This window comes from Quercus robur, chromosome 2 (genome assembly GCF_932294415.1).
Source record: "Quercus robur chromosome 2, dhQueRobu3.1, whole genome shotgun sequence".
NCBI lineage: Eukaryota > Viridiplantae > Streptophyta > Magnoliopsida > Fagales > Fagaceae > Quercus > Quercus robur.
Window position 1 is genome coordinate 35180435 of NC_065535.1, and position 20125 is coordinate 35200559.

General features: G+C 36.2%; 1 protein-coding gene and 1 pseudogene across 1 annotated transcript; both read left to right on the forward strand.

Moving 5' to 3' along the window:
* The first annotated feature begins 3355 nt into the window (after window positions 1-3355).
* Window positions 3356-20125, forward strand: part of LOC126713494 (DEAD-box ATP-dependent RNA helicase 10-like) — a 64965-nt pseudogene continuing 48195 nt past the window's right edge.
* On the forward strand, window positions 7188-8395 carry LOC126713495 (uncharacterized). Its single transcript, XM_050413253.1, has 2 exons — window positions 7188-7432; window positions 7801-8395. Exon 2 carries the CDS (start codon window positions 7806-7808, stop codon window positions 8253-8255), a length of 450 nt encoding a protein of 149 aa, XP_050269210.1. The 5' UTR covers window positions 7188-7432; window positions 7801-7805; the 3' UTR covers window positions 8256-8395.

Below are 20125 nucleotides of genomic sequence, written 5' to 3' on the forward strand. Positions count from 1 at the left end.
CTTTGGTAAGTGACTGCACATGGCTGTGCTTACAGCTGTGTAACTAACTCACACTCCAGCTGTCCTAGCTGTCACAACTAACTTCACTAACCTTCACACCTGATTCGGGTACAAGCATCCCTATAGCCTTATTGTAGTTCCTACATACTCACCTTTGCTATTTTAGCTAATTAGGTACCTTAGCAGGCAGCCAAGCACTTAACCAATTAAAATAGCAATGGTCATTACATTTAGCAATCCTCCTAATTAAGACTCCTAACATATTCCTCCTCGGATCACCTTCCATTCATCCCCCGCTTATGAGACTTTAACTAGGAATCCTTTAATAACTATTCGCTCCTCCTCGGACTTGTCAATGTCCTCGGACAAGGCCCAAGACCCAATACACTATTTTGGGCCCTAGTCCTACAGGTAAATATTATCTTATTGATGTGGGATACATGAATAGAAGTTGTCTGATTGCACCTTATAGGAGAGTGTGTTATCATTTAAAAGAGTACTCTGTCCGTCCTCCTGAAAATGCTAAAAATTTGTTTAATTTGCGACATGCGTTATTGCGCACTGATATTGAAAGAGCATTTGGTGTACTTAAAAAGAGATTTCCTATCATAGCAAGTACTACAGAGCCTAATTATTGTGTTGACACCCAAAATGAAATCATTTTAGCATGTTGCATACTTCATAATTATTTAATGGGTGTCAATCCTGATGAAAGTCTTATTGCTGAAGTTGATGAAGAGGTTTTGCATTCTTATCGTGAACGTGTGTGGCCCCTACTCTAAGAGAAGATGATGAGGATGCTAGGCAAGGAGATATTATAAGAGATTCTATAGCATCAGCCATGTGGCAAAATTATGTACAAATGTGATAGCTTTTGAGTTTATTATTGTCATGTCGTTTAAGACTATGCTATGTTTCAGTTACTTAGACAATATTTATTTTGTTAAGAATAAATATGTGATGCGTGAATTGCTTTACAACATAGAAATATACATAATTTGTTTTTTAGCTACAATAAAATTTTCTTTTTTCCTTAAAGAAATTGGGAGATGGAGATGTATTAAATTATCAAATCCATTGTAAAGCACACCAGCCAAGAAAGATCCAATCTAAAACTAGCAGCCTCTAAAAAAAATTTGCAAATTGAAATAAAGAAATTGTGCTATTGTCAAATTTTCATGCCATTATCTTCATCTGTTAAATTATTGATTAACGTGATGCAATCTATTCACCTTGACAAAACTATATTGTAATTCAATAATCTAACACATACCCAATTGTGGCTAACTAGTTTCACATCATCCATTAAATACAAAACATTTCAAAGCAATTATAAGTTCTCATTGATTATTTTTTATGTTCTTTAAAATGAGGGGTATAATAGTAATGTTATTACAAAATGATTCCATTCCATTTCTTCCAATGTCACTTCCAAACGGTGTTATTTACTTTCCATTCCATTCCATTGCTTTCCATTCCTTTATTTTCTAACATCCAAACAAGATTTTTAAATTCCTTTAGGAGCATGATAGAAAATATAATTTGTGTAAATTTACTCTCATGCTCCTAGTACATAAAAAACAATATTTTTTTAATAGTTTATAGATTTTTTTTTTAATTACTACAAACTAACACAACTATTAAAATATCTAGCAAATTCTAACTTTTATCTATAAAAAAAAAATTAAAAAAAAAACAGCTAGCAAATAATAATAATAAGTTGCATTTGATATAAAAAATATAAAGAAAAAAGGACAAAAAGTTACTTGGGAAAAGGAAACCAAAAAAAAAAAAAAAACGTGTGCACTATTATACCTGAAAAAAAAATAAAAAAAAAGTATGAAAAGAAGAAAGACAGTAACGTAGCAGGTAGAAGCAGTAACATTAAATTAATAAATAATGGGAAGGTAGATAAGTAATTTTACATCAAACCCATTCTTTCTACACTTTTCTCTCTAGTCTTCTTCCCAAATTGGGGAGAAAACTTTTTTTCTTTTAAATGATGGGCTCAGGGAGAAAACTCTCCCACCCCCATTTTCTCTTCCTCCAAGCAAACACCCTCGTCTCCCATTTTCTCTCTCCCTCTATCATTTCACCCCAACCAAACATACTCTTAGACTTTTTATTTTAGACATGTTATGAAAGAAGTTTATGAATAACAACATTTTTTAGACCAAGTAGATTACTGTTCAGTTGGCAAGAGTTTTGATTCTTGAGAATCGAAGAGTCTTAGTGAATTTAAACTCCTAACTATTTCAATTCCTTAGAAATTACTCTTATACATTCAATTGGTCATGAGAATTTAGTTTTAAAATTAAAGAGAAATTACATTTAGTTGTATACTCGTTTTTTGATCATGCTTGATCTAATTGAATTTTTTTAAGAATTGATTTTACTAAATTTATAGGTTTTCTATTTAATTACCTTCAAATCGGCAGAGCAACATGGAAGCGTGAGGGGGCCATGTTCCCTTTCCCTAAAAAAGTCTTGTAAATTTTGGTTAATTATTGTTGCACACGTGACACACTTTATAATACACTTTCATATACACATCTTGTAATGATCTCAATTTATAATTGTGAAATCGTGTTCTTATGTGTATGTACACATTGTGTAATAATCATTACTAATATATACGAACCTATAATTGTATGCACGCAGTGGTACAATTATAGGTTCATATAATAAAAAATAAATAAAAAAAGAACTTGATTTAATTGTCAAGTTCTTTTACTCCCACAACTTTTGTCACCACAAACAAACTCAAAACTTTTGTCACAACTTGATTCACTGCCTTTATTTGTTACTTTCATTGACCAACTACATTTACAAATAATGCAGTTCTCAAAAAAAAAAAAAAAAAACATTTACAAATAATGCTAGGGCAACAACATGATACACAATTTTACTATAGCTCCACAACTCACAACTCTCCACATGTGCAAGTTGTGTTAAAACTTAAAAGATGTGTTTTTGTTGAGATACTAGGCATTTTTTTCCATTTTTTATGTTGCGGCAAAAGTTGTGCTAGATTTTTTGTTCCTTGATTGATGCAATTCCTTGGTTTTAGGAGAGAATTTAGATTTTAGAATCCCATCGGATTTCATTATTTGGTTACCCGAGATTTTTTTGATTGATTTTCCCCCACTATTTCGGTCCGATTCAATCGAACGGATTTACATTTGTAAATATATAAACAGACTGAATGGGCCTTGTTGCCCAAAACCCTAGCCCATAGCATCATCATTATTTATATTAAACTTAAAAAACCCTAACCCCTTATGCAAGCCACTTTTGCGTTCATCTCTTTGAAGAAGTAGAACCCTGAGAGAGAGAGAGAGATTGGTTATTGAGAATGGAAGGAGACAAAGAAGAAGTGATGAGTTTTAAGGATTTAGGAGTATGTGAAAAATTGGTTGAAGCTTGTGATTATTTGGGATGGAAGAACCCATCAAAGATACAAGCAGAAGCAATTCGTCATGCACTTGAAGGAAAAGACTTGATTGGACTTGCTCTAACTGATTCTGGTAAAATTGGTGCCTTTGCTCTTCCCATTTTGCAGTCCCTTTTCGATTCTCCACAACCATTCTTCACTTGTGTCCTCTTCCCAACAAGGTTTCATATTTATTTCATCCTTGGTTCTTTTTTTAATTCTTTGTTGTGTTCCATGTTCTAGAAAGAGTTTTTGAATTGATTTTGCATCAGGTTCTTTTTTGTTTTTGTTCTTCAGGGTGCTTGCAATTCAAACTATTGAGCAGTTTGAAGCTTTAGGGGCTAGCATGGGTGTTAAGTGTGTAGTGGTGAGCTTTTGGCCTAAATTGGTTCTAAATAGGCATTATTAGCTTTCTGATTATATTTTTGGTACTCACTTATTGGGATTACATGATTGTAAATTCTCTTTTATAAGTCATAATAAGTTTTATAATAGTAATAAAGGAAGTATACATGATGTGTTCCTTAGAATTACAAAGAAAGAGACTTACAAATGAAAAGAAAAAGATTCTATAAATTCTACAATTGAATTTATGATGCATGCAAACCTTGTAACTTTTAGCTTTAGGACCATTTGGAGAGAAACACAATTAGAGCGGATGTTTGGGAATTTTAGTCCATCTTGATTTTTCTGGATTTGATATAATCATTATCAGCCCAAGGTCATGGGGAGGATAAGTCTTGCTGGAAGGCTTCCATTCAGAGGGGATTTGAGGCTATATCATTTATAAAGTCTAAACCTGAACTAGAGCAGATGTTTTCCCATCAAAAAGCATTTGGAAGACTAAAGTTCCATCACAAGTTGCATTTTTTTTTATTTTCTTTTTGTTTTTCTCTGTTTGGCATCTTTATTGAAAATCTTAACTATGGATAACTAGATGAAAAGGAACATTATTTTGGTGAGTTGGTGTTGTATGTGTAAACGGGAGGGGGAAGCAATTGATCATTTGCTTATTCATTGCTCTTTTGGCTCTTGCTAGAGAGTTGTGTGATTTGGTTTTGGCTTTAGTGCCCATTTGTTTCAGCTTTTATAAGCTGAAACGCACGTTTTGAAATCCCCAGCCCAAAAAGCCCGTTTGGTTAGGTTCAAAAAGCAACTTTTTGTTAAAAGTTGTGTTTTGAGTTTGTGAAGAAAATGTGCATTTGCAAAAGGAGCTCAGGAGGTCCATAATCAGAAAGTCTGTGCGCGTTTCATCAATATTACCGTTGAGGCAGTGTTAAATTACCAAATTGCCCACTGTGCTACTACAAAGGTCCTCTCCGTGCTGCTCTGCTACAGAACAAACACTACAAACACAACAATCTTTCTCTCAAACATCTCTAAAAGCATGATCAGATTATCAAAATACAAACTCAAAAACACAATTTTAAAATTAATCAAATCATAACAATAAAAGCAAAAAAAAAAAAAAAAGAAAGAAAAAAAGACAGAGGACAGAAGCCATCTGAAAAGTTGCGTTTTGAGTTTGTGAAGAAAACGTGCATTTGCAAAAAGGAGCTCAGGAGGTCCATAATCAGAAAGTCCGTGCGTGTTTCATCAATATTACCGTTTAGGCAATGTTAAATTACCAAATTGCCCACTGTGTTGCTACAAAGGTCCTCTCTGTGCTGCTCTGCTACAGAACAAACACTACAAACACAACAATCTTTCTCTCAAACATCTCTAAACTCAAGCATAATCGTATTATCAAAATACAAACTCAAAAACACAATTTTAAAATTAATCAAATCATAACAATAAAAGCAAAAAAAAAGAAAAAAAAGAAAAAAAAAAAGACAGAGGATAGAAGCCATCTGACCCATCTGGACTGGGTTGGGGACGAAGATGAGCAACAGCACGAAGATGAGAGCTCCCTAGAATGTTCTTGAATGAGGGAGAAAAGTAAAAATTTCTTATCACAGAGAGAGTTTTGGAATCAAGTAAAAGAGAGAGAGAGAGAGAGAGAGAGAGAGAGAGAGAGAGAGAGAGAGAGAGAGAGAGAGAGAGAGAGCTGGAGAAAGAAAGAGAGAATGGAGCTCCCTGGAACGTTTTGAATGAGGGAGAAAAGGAAAATAAAAGAAGGGGGTAGAGATAGTGGACACGTGTGTGGAGGAGAAAAAAAAGAAAAAAAGAAAGTGAAACTTATGGCTGAAAGTGAAATGAAGAAAGGAAAAATAATATAAAAAATAAAAAATCCTAATTGAGAAATGCTACCGTAATATTTTCACAATAAATTTTAAGTAACAGATTGTTATTAGTTAATATTGCTTAGTTATTTTTAGTTGTGGGTTCAAATTAGAACTAGTAACAACTTTCCACATAAATTTTGTTGTGAAAATATTGCGAAAAATGTTGTGAACGTAACACTTCTCATAATAAATTTTACACAGTAAGTTGTTATTGGTTCTCATTTGAACCTACTAATGACATTATTATTTTTTTATCTACCATTAACAACTTGTCATATAGACTATATTGTGAAATTTTTGTAAAAATGTTGTGTCCATAACTTGCATTAAGAGAGATAATTAAAACAAAAAATTCACATATATATATATATATATATCTTGTCCTTTTTGGTAATTTACAACTCAAACCTCCACTTTTATAAGTGCTAGCCAAACACTTAACTTTTTCAAAAAGCACTTTTTAACAGTTTTTACCAAACACTCAACTTTTTGAAAAAACACTTTTTCATTATGCACTTTTTGAAAACTCAACTTTTTCAAAAAGCCCAACTTCAAAAAACTGAACCAAACTCACTCTTAATTATTTGGGGTTCAATGGGTAATGCCTTGGGGGTTTATAAATTTACTTCCTAGTTGGCAAGGCGGATTGCAAGGCAGATTTGGGAGACATCGGAATAGTGAGATTTGGAAAGCCACCCCTTATTGCTTGCCATGGTGCCTTTAGTGGAAAAGAAACCCTAGACATTTTGAGGTGTGAATGGACTAGTCAATACATAAAATTGCAGTTCCTTAGATTTATGAATGGATGATTGCATCTTGAATTTTTTTCTCTCTAAGTTATTGCAATTTATAGATCATTGTAATTTTTAGAGCCTAATTTGATATACATCTAGTATACATCCTGTATACTTGGTAACGTTTATCTTAATAAAATTTCATATTTATTAAAAAAAGATTGGATAACTGCTTTGAGTTGTCACTCTTTTTCTAGTTTGGAGGAATTTCTAGATACATAAAGCTTTAGATGACATTTGTAGCTGTCATAATACCCTTCTTATGTTCATGGGAGCATTGCCCTTTTATTTTTTGGAAACAATTTTCTGTTACTCAAACTTTTAGCTTCAGGACTATGGAATGTAGTTTCTAGTTTTTGTACAACCAACATTATACCCTAGGTTTTACAAATTTTTAACCATGCGAAAAATAAAAATAAAAATAAAAATAAAAACACTATCTACCCCATGCAAGGTAAGTCTGTAGTTCAAACCCCCTTCCCCCTCGGCCAAAATGGGCAAATGCCCTTTTTTCGGAAATTAAACATCTTTGTGCCCTCATTCTGAAACTAAATAGGGAAATGCCCCTCTTTTGTAACTCGATTATACTACAATCGAGTTATATGAAATACTCGATTATTAAAGTATCGAGTTATACACAGGTTTTTCCCGCACTGCTGGCATTTTTTGTTTTGAATCTCTACATAACTCGATTAATTAAAAATCGAGTTAGTTATACTGTTATAAACCCTGATTTCGTACTGTCTTTGTGTCAGGTGGAGTGTTTCAATGTAACTCGATTCCTGAAATATCGAGTTATAAAGTATACTTGATATCCGTAAAGTCGAGTTATTCTCTTATAATTTCTGCACACCTTCTCCCACTCAGTGTGCCTTGCTCTCTGCTGAACTGAGGACTTTCTGCTGAACTGAGTTGGAACTCCTCCACGGATCAACAGCAGGTTTCTTCAAACTCAATTGAAATTTGTATCACCTCAGGTAAAAAATTCACATCACAATTTTAGGGCAATGTTATGTTCATTTGATATTGTACTAAATTTTGATTTTTTAGGTTGAATGAATGTGAAGTAAGTACATTGGTGTGATTTTGGTTATTTGTTGTAGTAAACGTTGGTGAGAAGAGAATGAAATAATTTCTTTACTATAGCAACATTTTGTATTGCACATAATCATCATTGGTCAGACATTTACAACAACATTTAGTGTTGAAGACAATGTGTAGACATTACCAACAATGTCTATTGTTTATGAATGTCTTTGTTGTATACCATTCTATGCAGGATTACATTATTTAGCAACAGTTGATACACACTGTTAACTTGATCATTTGGTGTTATTGTATTCAGTGTCAATGTCTGGTTCTGGCAACCCACAACTGTATAGGCCTCATGATGTGTTCACTGCTATGGGTCGTTGTTGGGTATTGGAAGATGAGTTCAGCTATCCAATCAATCCGAATTTGCGAAATAGTGCTTACGTTCACAATACCATGAGACAGGAGTGGGCTTGGTTATTTCGTGAACAACAAATGTTTTATGATGAGTTGGTTGGTTTTAAGTTGCCAGTGCCTCGGCGACTCGCATCAGAAATGCCCAGAGACAGCATCGACGAACTTCGTAAAGCATTGAACCGCATAAGAGAAGAAAATAATCGAATGAAGATACGTCTTAATCGATATCGGACCCAAGTTGAGATTCGAGAGTCAGTGCAGGAAGGGTGGTACGAGCATGCACAGTTCATGCAATCACTTCTTGCTGATCCCATTTATCAGTCAGACGTGGAGATGTCAGATGAGGAGTAATCGTGTTGTGTCGTGGTGTAATTAGATTTTGTTGGAGAACTATTTTGCTTAACTATGTGTTATATGTATGGTTGCATTTGTACTATGTAAACCTTATTATTGATTATGAGAAGCATGCACGTTATTCGTAATGTAGATTATTCTCACATAAGTCATAAAAGTCAAATATTCTCACACATGATGTTTTTCAATAAGCACGTACGACATAACACAGAAAACATAAAATAACTTACACTAACATTATTAACTTAACCATAGACATAACACACACACACACACACCACAGTGGCATTCATTCTGATAGGTAGTCCTCGTAGTTGAGGACATTGTTACGTTCTGCCGGAGTGAGTTGCCTGTTTGTTGCAACGGCTTGCTCCTCCGCCAATTGTAGCATATGATACCTGGACCTACGAAGTATCATAAGATTGTTTTCTTTTTTTATTTTCGTCACTGCACGCTCATATTGGTGCATGTTTTGTCGTGGCAGTGTGAGCGAGCTACGCTCGACAAGAGGCGCTCCGATTTGCAGGAGATCATTGTGCAGAGCGTTGGACTCGTTCACGCGAAAGTCCCACTCCTGTTGCAATCCGGCATAGTATTCCCTCTCGTCAGAATCTCTTTGCGTTCTATAGTTATTTGGAAAACGAGGTAGCATCCAATTACGCATTGACATTGGAAAATGTGACTTTAGATCGGTATGTGTAGAAGTTTTGCAAGGGTAGATGTATGTAAATGGGACTTCGGTATGTGTAGATGTTTTGCAAGGGTAGATGTAAATGGGACTTTATATAGGGGTTTTGCAAGGGCAAGTATTCAGGTGGATGTGAGTATAAGTATTCACGTGAATAAAGATGATATGAGTTGACAGTATATTGTTCAGTGGCGTCTGTTGGTGCATGTGATTCGTTGAGGTAGCTGTCGAGTTACACTATAGCTTGTGCTACAGTAGCGGGCTGGTGATGTGTACTGCAAAAGAGGTTGCGTATTTATTCACGTGAAGACTATTCAACATTGATGTGCTTCATCTGACATGATTTGACGAGACAATGTTGAGCTGTGTTAAATGTATCATAAACTTCTCAGGGATGCTATAGGTACATCCTTTAAAAATGCTGCATTGCAAAAGGATGCATAGCTGTGTCAGGTGTCAGGTGGAGTGTTTCAATGTAACTCGATTCCTGGAATATCGAGTTGGAACTGAGTTGGAACTCCTCCACGGATGCGTGTAGGTGATATGACTGGATAGGGTTCAATAGTGCAAAGCTATTGAGCAGCACTACGAACATCAATGTAGCAATAGGACCAATAACACTCGAAATTGATGCACAAAATTTTCTGCGTTGCTATGTGTATTGACGTGAGTGTGGATGGGTACTTCTGGTCAGGGTTCAACAATACTGAGCTATCCACCGTAGCTACAGTCATTGCTCCCTATGGTGGAATTTGGCAAGTGTGATTGAAGAAAGCTGATAACAACATTAGGTTTTGTAATGGTTGGCAGGATTTCGCTGAATACCATTCTATCTGTTATGGTTATTTTTTAGTCTTCAGATATGAAGGAAATTCAATCTTCCATATTGTTATATTTGATAAGACTGCCATTGAGATTCAATATCCACGTAGGAAGAATTGTAAATTGGAAGATCATCAGGTAAAAATATCAAAAACTTAGATGAAGATCATACAAACATTTCTTCCTTAATGTACAAACCCATAAAACATGAAGTCAGAGAAAAGTTTGTTCTTAAAAAATTACAGATTATGTCCAGAGGAAGAGAGAGAGAGAGCAATCCAAGCAGCCAAAAAATTGAAGCCTAAAAATCCTTCTTTCATGGGTATCTCGTGGCCACATAATATGGTGAGCCTTTATACATAATGTGATTATGATGTTCTCTTAAATATGGCTTGGAAACATATATGGGAAGCAAGTATATTATTGGGAAGCAATTTGTCACACATCAATGTCTTGTGCTATTACCCTCCATCAAAACCTATTAAGCAATGAGATTCGGGGAAGGCTGGGTTGCATTTTCGAAAGACAATAATTTAGAAAAAGGAGATGTCACTGCCAATGAGGTGATCGAAAGGACTCCTGTTGTGATTAGTGTCTCAATATTTCACTTGGTTGACCATCAGAGTTTGGACAAGGATAACCTATTTAAAATTTAAACTAGTGATGTTTATGCTTATATTTAATTAGGGACTTTGATCAGTACTATGGTTTATTTCTCTGAGCAGTTTGGTATGTCTTGTTCAAAACTATTCAGAATTCCTGTGCTTCATCTGACATGACTTGTTGAGACAGTACTGAGCTGTGTTCAATGTATCATAAACTTTTCAGCCATGCTCTGCATCCTTGAAAACGGTGCATTGCAAAAGAAGGCATATCTGTGTATTGACTGGACAGGGTTGAACAGTGCGAAGCTGTTAAGCAGCACATGTAGCACTACAAACAACATCTGTGTACCAATGTTGGACAGCTCACACCCAAAATTGATGCATAGCCAATTCAGGGATGCTCTGCCTCTTCGAAAACGGTGCATTGCAAAGGGTTGCACATATGTGTATTCACGTGAGTGGGGATGGGTACGTGTGGTCAGGGTTCAATAGTTTCGAGATGTTGAGTATCACATGCAGAACTACATCAATCAAGTGTAGCAATGATGGACAGCTTACCCCCAAAAATTTGCTTACACTTTTGAAGGGTCCTCTGCATCCTTGAAAATAGTGCATTGCAAAATGTTGCATATCTGTTTATTCACGTGAGCATGGATGATATGACTGGACAGGGTTCATTACCGTCGAGTTGTTGAGCAGCACATGCAGAACTGCGAACATGACTTCGCCGAACAGTGCCGAGCTGTGTTAGCCTTTTCCAACCTCACTTGCCAAATGCTAGTATTACGAGCAGTGAGTGTAGCAACAGTGGCTTGAGTTTTATCCCCCTGTTTCCCTACAAACTTTTCAGGGAGTCTTTGCAGGTAGAAAATGTAGTTACATTTTGTCAACATCAATGTAAAATTACATGAAGAAAACTATGCTTCCAAGTTTTACATCAATGGCTTCCGATCATCACAATTGCAATATTAGGGAGCTTTCAAGCAATGCTACAACAAACCAATAACTTGAATGAAATATTTCAAAGGCTGATCAGGCTTTTAGGCCTTTACTCTATTTTTAAGCAAACCAAATATCGTTGTGAGAGTGTGTTGGGTGAGCCATATGGATTTTCAGTGAGTGAGTGGTTAGTCTGGTTTGGACGAGTCTTTATGTAATGTATCTATATAAAGTAGGACACTATTAGAACTAAGATACACAGATACGTGCATATTATATCGTGACTCAAAGAACTCATATAAAAGAATTATTCGAATTATTGAATCATATGCGCGGTTGGTCTATGTGGTTTGGATCAGTCTGTATGTATTGAATCTATTAAATTTTCCTACAAGTAATGTGCAATAAATATAATTTGGAGGCATTTCACTTCCTAAGGTTTTCCCTACATTACAAAGCAAAGGACATTGTTCGTCCATGACCCACATTACTTGAATGTAGCAACAAAGAACACGTATGAAAAAAATGAGAAAGTGATTTCACATAAACTTAGCCAAAAGTAATAAACAGTTAATCTTTAGAGTTGCAAAAGTTGAACATACATAATCATCATTTGTCACACATTAACAATAACATCATGTATTGCACATAATGTGTAGACATTAACAACAACGTCTAATGTTCGTAGGTAGAAATTTTTGGAAATCATCATTGCTTGAATCTGAGAAGTCTGAAATATCTGTTTCATCATCTAACGCTGTAATTTCATTAATAGACTTCATGGCTCGCTCTTGCGCCTTCCCCTTTAGATGCTTCCTAGCTTTTTGGATTGCGTGAAAACGGTCTAGTCGCCTTTGCATTTGATTGTTCTCTTGTTCAAGACGAGCAAGTATGTTGGCAGGTTCATCTCTAGGTAACTCGGCAGAGCGTGCCTTAGGAACTCGTAACCCGTGCCATCGACAATACACCTCTAACTCACACCTCTTCTCGTATAGGGTTGACCATGGTGGTTCTGCTATACTGAACTCTATTGCGGTGGTATCTGTACTTAGTTTTGTAGGTTTGCCGACCATGATGTGTCCGACGCTTCCAAGACTCTCATACGTGTATATTGGCATATTAACGAAATCTCTCTTCTTTCCAACCCATTTTCCTCCATAGTGGTCTGTGTATGTATGTAGTTGTTGATCTGTTGGAACTTGTGATGATGCATTTGTTGAAGTAGGTCCAAACTTGTTTCGCATTGTACGATTTGATGTTGAGGCATTGCGACTCATAGCTTAATCAATCTACGAAGTTAGCGGGGTAGAAAGTTAACATTATATCACTGGTGCATTTATAACCTCATTTCACGGTCCAGGCATTACAATTTCACTTATTAGGGCCTGTCATGTCAAACCCTTCAGGAAAAACACTATATGAACAAGATTTTAAATGTTCCTAATGTCACATCAAAGGTGGGCAGTAGTTGCAACAGTAGATGTAAATGAGACATTTGTGCATCCAATTTCACAATTCTGTATTCACGTGAGTGTGGGTGTGAAACAGTGTCGAATTGGGTATCCACATCGTGTAGAGCACCGAACATGACTTGACTAAGCAGCAGCGTCTGTTGGCACATGTGCTGCGATTGAAGGAGTTTGATATGACTACAGTTGGTGCTACAGAAGCAGGCTGGTGACGTGTGTTTAGAGTTGGAACTTGGTCACCTTCAAACTTCGCTATATTAATTGTGTTTTGTCTTTCACCAGCAAGTTCGCAATATTAATTTATTAATTATGTTTGGTCTTTCCCAAAATAAATTATGAAGATCACAGTGTTTTCTGTGATTTGGTCATTTTGAATGTCTGTAAACATGATGGTGTGTAAATATGACGGTGTTCATTATCTTTGGTCATTAAACATTTACAGGTTAAAAGCATCACTTTGGTCTCAGAACCATCACTCTTACAAATTACGTAGCGCCATAGGTCATGTACAAGTGTACTTTCTCTTGTAATCGTAGCCAATTGATGTGAGACTGCATTTGAGGGAATACCTACTTACTCGACTATTCGATCAAACATCGTGGTCAAAGACTTGTCGGTTTGAAGCGAGGCCCAATTTGGTCTGAATACCACATCTGTTATACCGTAGATGTTGGTGGTGGCTTGAGCTCCTGGTTATATCTGTTTAATTGTGGACTTTACCTTTACAAAATCTTAAACATCATTAGTCATTGTCGTTGGTCATTTTCAAGGATGGTAGTCAAAACGCTCTTCCCATAATTCGTGACTGTTGGTTAGAAGAGATTGCATATAGGTAAAACCATGTTCAACCCTGAAACTAAGCTCTCAAACAAACGCGTGCCATAATAATTTACAGGTTGAAAGCACCACTTTGCTCTTAGAACTTTGATGTTAGTGGCTTGAGGTCACTGTTATATCTGTTTAATCGTGGTTGGTCCTTCACAACATACTTAAACTTCACGATGTTTATTATCTTCAGCTCACTGTTATCTAATATACATGGGAAGAGCAAACCACTTCAGGTTTGGATTCCTCATATTTGATTAAAACAAATCCGTTAGACCTAATGCTAGAGTGAATGAGGTCATGCCAAGTGTCGCTTTTATCTTTTTCGACGAGTCTGCACTGCAAGGTTTCATCAATAAATTTTGTAATGAAAATATGATGCATGAGGAATAGTCCAGGCGAGGATCAAATTCAGAATAATATAATTGCTGATTTAAGATCGACAAAAATATCCAATTAGTGGAAAATACATGTAAGCTCAGCAAAACCTCCAATAAAAATAGTTGCCTGAAGTCAAGATATAGCTTCAGCCATTGTTCCAAGGAAAATCTCCTAGGTGGTTCATCGTTAATATCAAAACCTGTAAACGAATTGTGCTTTCACAAAACCTTCCATTTGTATTAATAATTACTATAATCTAAAAACACGTGAGCGTCGTACAGAATTATGAAATAAATGTTATTTACACACAGACTTGGATCTACTTGATATTATATAGAATCACATAATAACATAAAAAATTCTTAGACCATTACATCCATTTCAATAATACTAATGATAGTAACGATGGGCATGAAACTAACCATCATATTAATATATCAAATTACTTTCAACGGATACCATGTTCTTCAAATTGCCACTAAAATAAAAAAATATAGAACTGTCATACAATTCTCCAAATATGTTATAGCAACCACGAACTGAAAATCGTCCCCCCCTTGGGTACAATACCCAATGGGAATCATCAAGAGTCAGATGGTGTAGAAGGTGGAACAAGACGTCTATAGTGAGCTAAGTCCGCTCGCATAGCTCCAACCTCGGCAAGAAGACCATGTAGAAGCTGACCATGGGCTGCCTGAGTCGTCATAATGGTCTCCATCATAGCATGATGAGAGGGAGGAAGAGGGCATGTATGCGCTGCATCAACAGTGTCAACATCTATCTCATCATCACCATCCTCGGCAACAACAGATGTGGGATCCCCATGCATGTCCTCATCTTGAACATCTCCAGTAGTAGACCGTACTCGTGGTCTGTTGGATGGACCAACACTGAGGTCGACAACCTTCTTTTGGGCAGTTCGCTGTTTCAGAAATTTGGCTCCTATAGGGGCTTGGATGTGAACCAACTCGTGGGAAGGAAAGTTCTTTAATCCTAAATATTTGAGGACCCTATGGATGAGAACTGGGAAAAACAAAGCATGCCTCTTATACTTGCTCCTACGCACCTTGACAATGGTTTCGATGAAAAGGGAAGGAAAACAAATGGAACTATTGGTGACAAGGGCGTAAAGCAAGATACACCTGTCTACAGGGATTGTATGGATATGAGAGATAGGGAAAATATTGTGACAAGCTATCCTAAAGAAGATATAATTAAGCTCAGTCAACTCACTTGAGCTAATACTTCGGCCAGAATCCCGAATGTTTGATCGTCCACAAAGAACATCCATAACATCATCAATACGAGGAGACATAGAGTTTGGATAAGTAGGTGTACAAATTATAGGTACATCAAGGGCTTTAGATACGTGCTCCCTAGTTATTGTAAACGGTACACCACGTATGGACGATGCCACCTTGTGACCACCAAGATCCTCATGCACCGATAGATTCGAATAGAATTCTCTAATCAAGTCAGCTGGAGGGGGTTGTATGTTTGTACATAGGGACAGCCAATGCCTAGACTGTAGATTCTCACGAACAAAAGGATGCAGCTCCTGTAAATTGATTTGCCTTTCTCCCCAAATACGCCTACGCTTAATCAAGGTTTCAAAGGTTTGCTCATTTTCTGGCGTGAGGAACCTTAATTGATCAAACACCACTTCAGGTTCGGATGCAGCTTTGCATTTTCCCCTCTTAGTCCTCTTCGGACCCATAACTAATCGATGGTCAGTAGTGCAAACACGATCAGCTGACACAAAAACAGAACCAAAATGAAGTTTGAAGCAGAGAACAAAAATTGAAGAGTAACCAGCTACCATGTGTAGAAAATCATGCACACAATATACTGTCTAGAGCAGTTTACAACAACACAATGAAAACCAAATATTCTTATTCACGGGTTGTTTAGTTGGTGCAATAATTGTAATGCATTTTGGTCCGAGTCAATAATTTGAAGTTAGAGACCTAGAGTATATAACAGAAGTCTTATCATATAGGAAACATACAAGTGGATTTAGGAACTGACATATATCATACCATCGTAGCTACATGTAGTAAGTTTCACCAGCTTCTACAAAAAACAGAAAATAAATTGCACAATGTACAGTTCAGACATACAACCAGCATATCTCTATACCACACACATATGGAGCCACTGGCAAGTTCATTTTGTGGAAGGAAGACAACCTATGACATAGGCAACCTTACTAACAACAATGCATTTGACTAGGCAAACACCCAATTTCATCACAATCTTCATAGACATAGACATAGAAGTGTGAAGCATCAAAATGCAAAATTTGAGAATAATGCACCAACAATGTGTAATTTCAAAGACAGCAACCGTTAAAAGAGTCTTACTATGTAAAATCCTCGACGAATTTGCGCGGGAAATTGTGGGTTCTAGCCGGATGAAGCGAGAGCAATCGAAGATGTAATTTCGGACAGCTGCAAGTTCTGCAGAACTGGGGAAGAGTTAATAAAAATGGGTAATAGAGTGTAATGTCCATATAACTCGATATTACTATAATCGAGTTAAATGCAATCAAATTTTCAGCACAAGGGCTTCCACATAAACCGACTGTCCGTAAATCGAGTTATGTGTAGCACAAATAACAAGAATCCAGTTAATGGTGGAACGGCTTTCTCATAACTCGATGTTACAGAAAACGAGTTAATTTCAAATAACTCGATTATACAGAACTCGAGTTATTTTTATGGGCCCCCAGGTATTTGGACTGGTCCAGATGCGGTCCAAGACGAATCGAAGTTTAAAGGTAGGCCTGCGACAATACTCGATTCTACTTGAATCGAGTTCTGTGCAGTGGACACTCACAAGAAATCAAATTCCTCGAGATTTGGAAAATCGAGTTACATTGTACACATGCACCCACCCAGCCCATATATTTGGACTGGTCCAGATGCAGTCCAAGAGGAATCCAACTGTATATGGCTACCTCGCACAAAACCGAACAAATAACATAGTACTCTGTTATTTGCAGTAGAATATCTCAAGAATGCAATTTCTGTGTGTAATGGCTTGCATATAAATGGCGACATCATAAAGCGAGTTATTTGCAGAGTTACTCAATTTTGTAGAACTTGAGTTCTTTTCACTGGTCTCCCTTAATCTTCCTGTTAGGTGTAATCATTTGTCAACATTAATTGACAATAACAAGTAGTCTTCTAATACATGTTCCAAAAATCATGCGGAGCCTTTTTATTAAATATTTTTTATTTACTTATTTTTTAGTGGTATGATTCTCAATAAAATGTAAGTTTCACACTTTTTATGAAAATTTCAGCAAGAAAATGGATTTAGAAATAATCCAGACTCATGATTTCTTATGACAATGATAGAATTACTTGCATTTCTACCGTGTGGATGACCCACTTTCAGAAGCAGTTAATGGCAGCAGTTATGATAGGAGTTTGACAGATGTTGTTTGCAGGTTTGTTTAGTTCAAAGATGATGTTTTTCTATAAATTTTGGTGTTTTGAATGCTTCCGTGTATCCTAAATCTCTCTCCTTTTTTATTTTCCCCTTATATTCATCCTTGCGTTTGCAACACTACTGTTCTTTTGAAGGGCTACTGCAACAAAAAAAAAAAAAAAAATATCATCCATTTTGTGTAGATTTGATTTCAATATAATTTAATTATCTTATCCAGAAGCATGAGTATGGTCTCTCGAATTTTAATGTTTTTGTACATTACGGGAACTTGGCATTGGAATAGTTCCATACAGTCCTCTTGTGGTTTTTTAGCTGGCAAAGGAGCCGTGGAAAATTTGGCTGCAAATAGCGTATTGGTACATATTTCACCAGTATTTTGTGTTATTCATTTGTATATTAGCAAAGATTTTTCAGGAAACAATGATATTTTTCTTTGAGCAACGATTCATCAAGTTTTTTTTTTTTTTTTTTTGAGAAAGAAGCTGACTTATTTTATTAACTTGAAACAATTACATCCAAATCTAAAATCGAAACAATATGCGATGGGACATCTTCTATCCATACTTGAAAATCTGATATGCGTAATGCATTTTTCGGCAGACTATGAGCAACCCTATTGTCGTTTCTCTTAACATGAGAATACAACAATCGTTCAAAACTATTAGCAACCCTTTTCACATCATCTACCAGTAGACCTATTGGAGATAGGCTACACTCTGTTGACTTCAAACCTTTAATCTGACCGAGAGAATCTCCTTCGAGAGTAGCTCTTTGAAAACCCAACTCACGCGCAAATGTCACTGCCTTCAGAGCAGCCAGCGCCTCAACCTCATCAGGCTTGTAAGCTTGATGAATTTTTTCTGAACAAGAAGCCATCACAACTCCATTATTATCCCGAATTACCACTATTGCCGCCACTTGAAATTGATTTCCCTTGGAATATTTTTTCAAGGCATTAATTGGATTAACTCCAATTGTACATGCTAGCTGGCTGGTAGACTCCAAATTGGGTGTAACAATTCTTGCCAATAATAACTCTTCATTATTATTTATATTTGCCAAAAACGTATCCGCCTGTAATACCTCCACCGAAATAGAAGGTGTATTAATTGAGTTGGACTTATTGCTAATTGGCGTGGACTTTGGCAGCACTAAATCCTCAATAATTGCAGACACTGAAGCCCAATCCAGCTGCGTGGCTGAGGGCAGCATTAATGAGGGCGTTACTCCAGGAGTTGTAACTGAAGTAACGTTCCTCCAACTTCATCTATAACATTTGAAAAATTGCTACCAAGTGAAATTTTGAAAATTTAGCTTTCAAGCTTTTCAAGTTGCCACATTATATTGATTGACACAATTGATGGATTAACTTCTCACTTATTTTATAAACATCTAAATTTGCAAACATCTATAATAATGACTACAAATTATTGCACATGGTGTTATTGTATTAAAGTGTTACAATATATACAAAACATACAACAATGTCATCTGAAAAGAACAAAATCCTATAGCAATAACAATGTTGACCCCCCTAAAATAAAATCCAAGAGTCGCCATGCAAAAAAGGCCAAAATCCAAACAAAACCGTAGAAAAAAATACAGCATCACATTCATTTTAAAATACATATGAAAGTTCATCATAGTAATTAAAAATTTCCCAAGAGTGAAACTCTAAACATCACAAAAGTACCCAATCAATAAACTTGCAAACTGGGATGAACAAAATAGGGATGAATAGTAAAGTTGCAAAGTAAACACACTCTAAACATCACATAATATTATCATCACTTTGCATCCACCCTAACCACTTAGTCTTGGCACTTGAAAATGTGGACGTTGAACACAACACCGTCCCTCATAATCAGCTCAAATACGCAAACATCTCCTACTTGCAAACTATTTTCCCTCACAAACGCAGACCAACCAGCTGATACGACACATGATGAACCCCCACTTCGTTCATAAATGTATAGCTTCACAGGCCATACTCGGTCCACAATCTGGAGCTTGACAGGGAGTATACTTGCTTTGGTGTAGTCCTTGGTAAACCCGTCTCTTGGTAAGTAGTTGATAATGTGTTGGGGTAAACTCTGTACAAGGAACAATAATAGATATTTAACAAATATATTCCAGCAACAAGTATCTAATTGATCTACATCTTTTCACCTAAAAACACAAATAAGAAAAAATCATTACCAACAAAATGTCCAGCCACAAGTATCTAGTGTGACAATCTTTCTAATTGATCTATGAAAAATGACAGTTAATGGGAGTTGCATTTCTAAATTACAAAAATATTCCATTTTACTGAAGCTAAAAGCTTACCGCACGATCCTTGCCATTAATGTAGGATGGACGCATGGTAACAGTGAAAAGGGGATTTTCTGATTTAAAAGCATTGGCTATAACAAGATTTTTAGCTACACCACCGTCTTTCTTAGGATGGGCTGATCCTGAAAGAAGTTGAAAATACGAAGTCATGCACATAAAATTAATAGAGCAGAAGCTAAACAAATCAAGCAGTTGCTTACAAAAGTGTAACATTCAAACCTGAACCCTCTCCCCTATAAAAGTGTTTGATGATTTCAACAGAGCTGTCATCACTCTCATCATCTTCGATCCTATGATGTACATGTTGTTCGTCGTCTAAAGTATAGTCTATTTCTGTTGCAGTGGCAT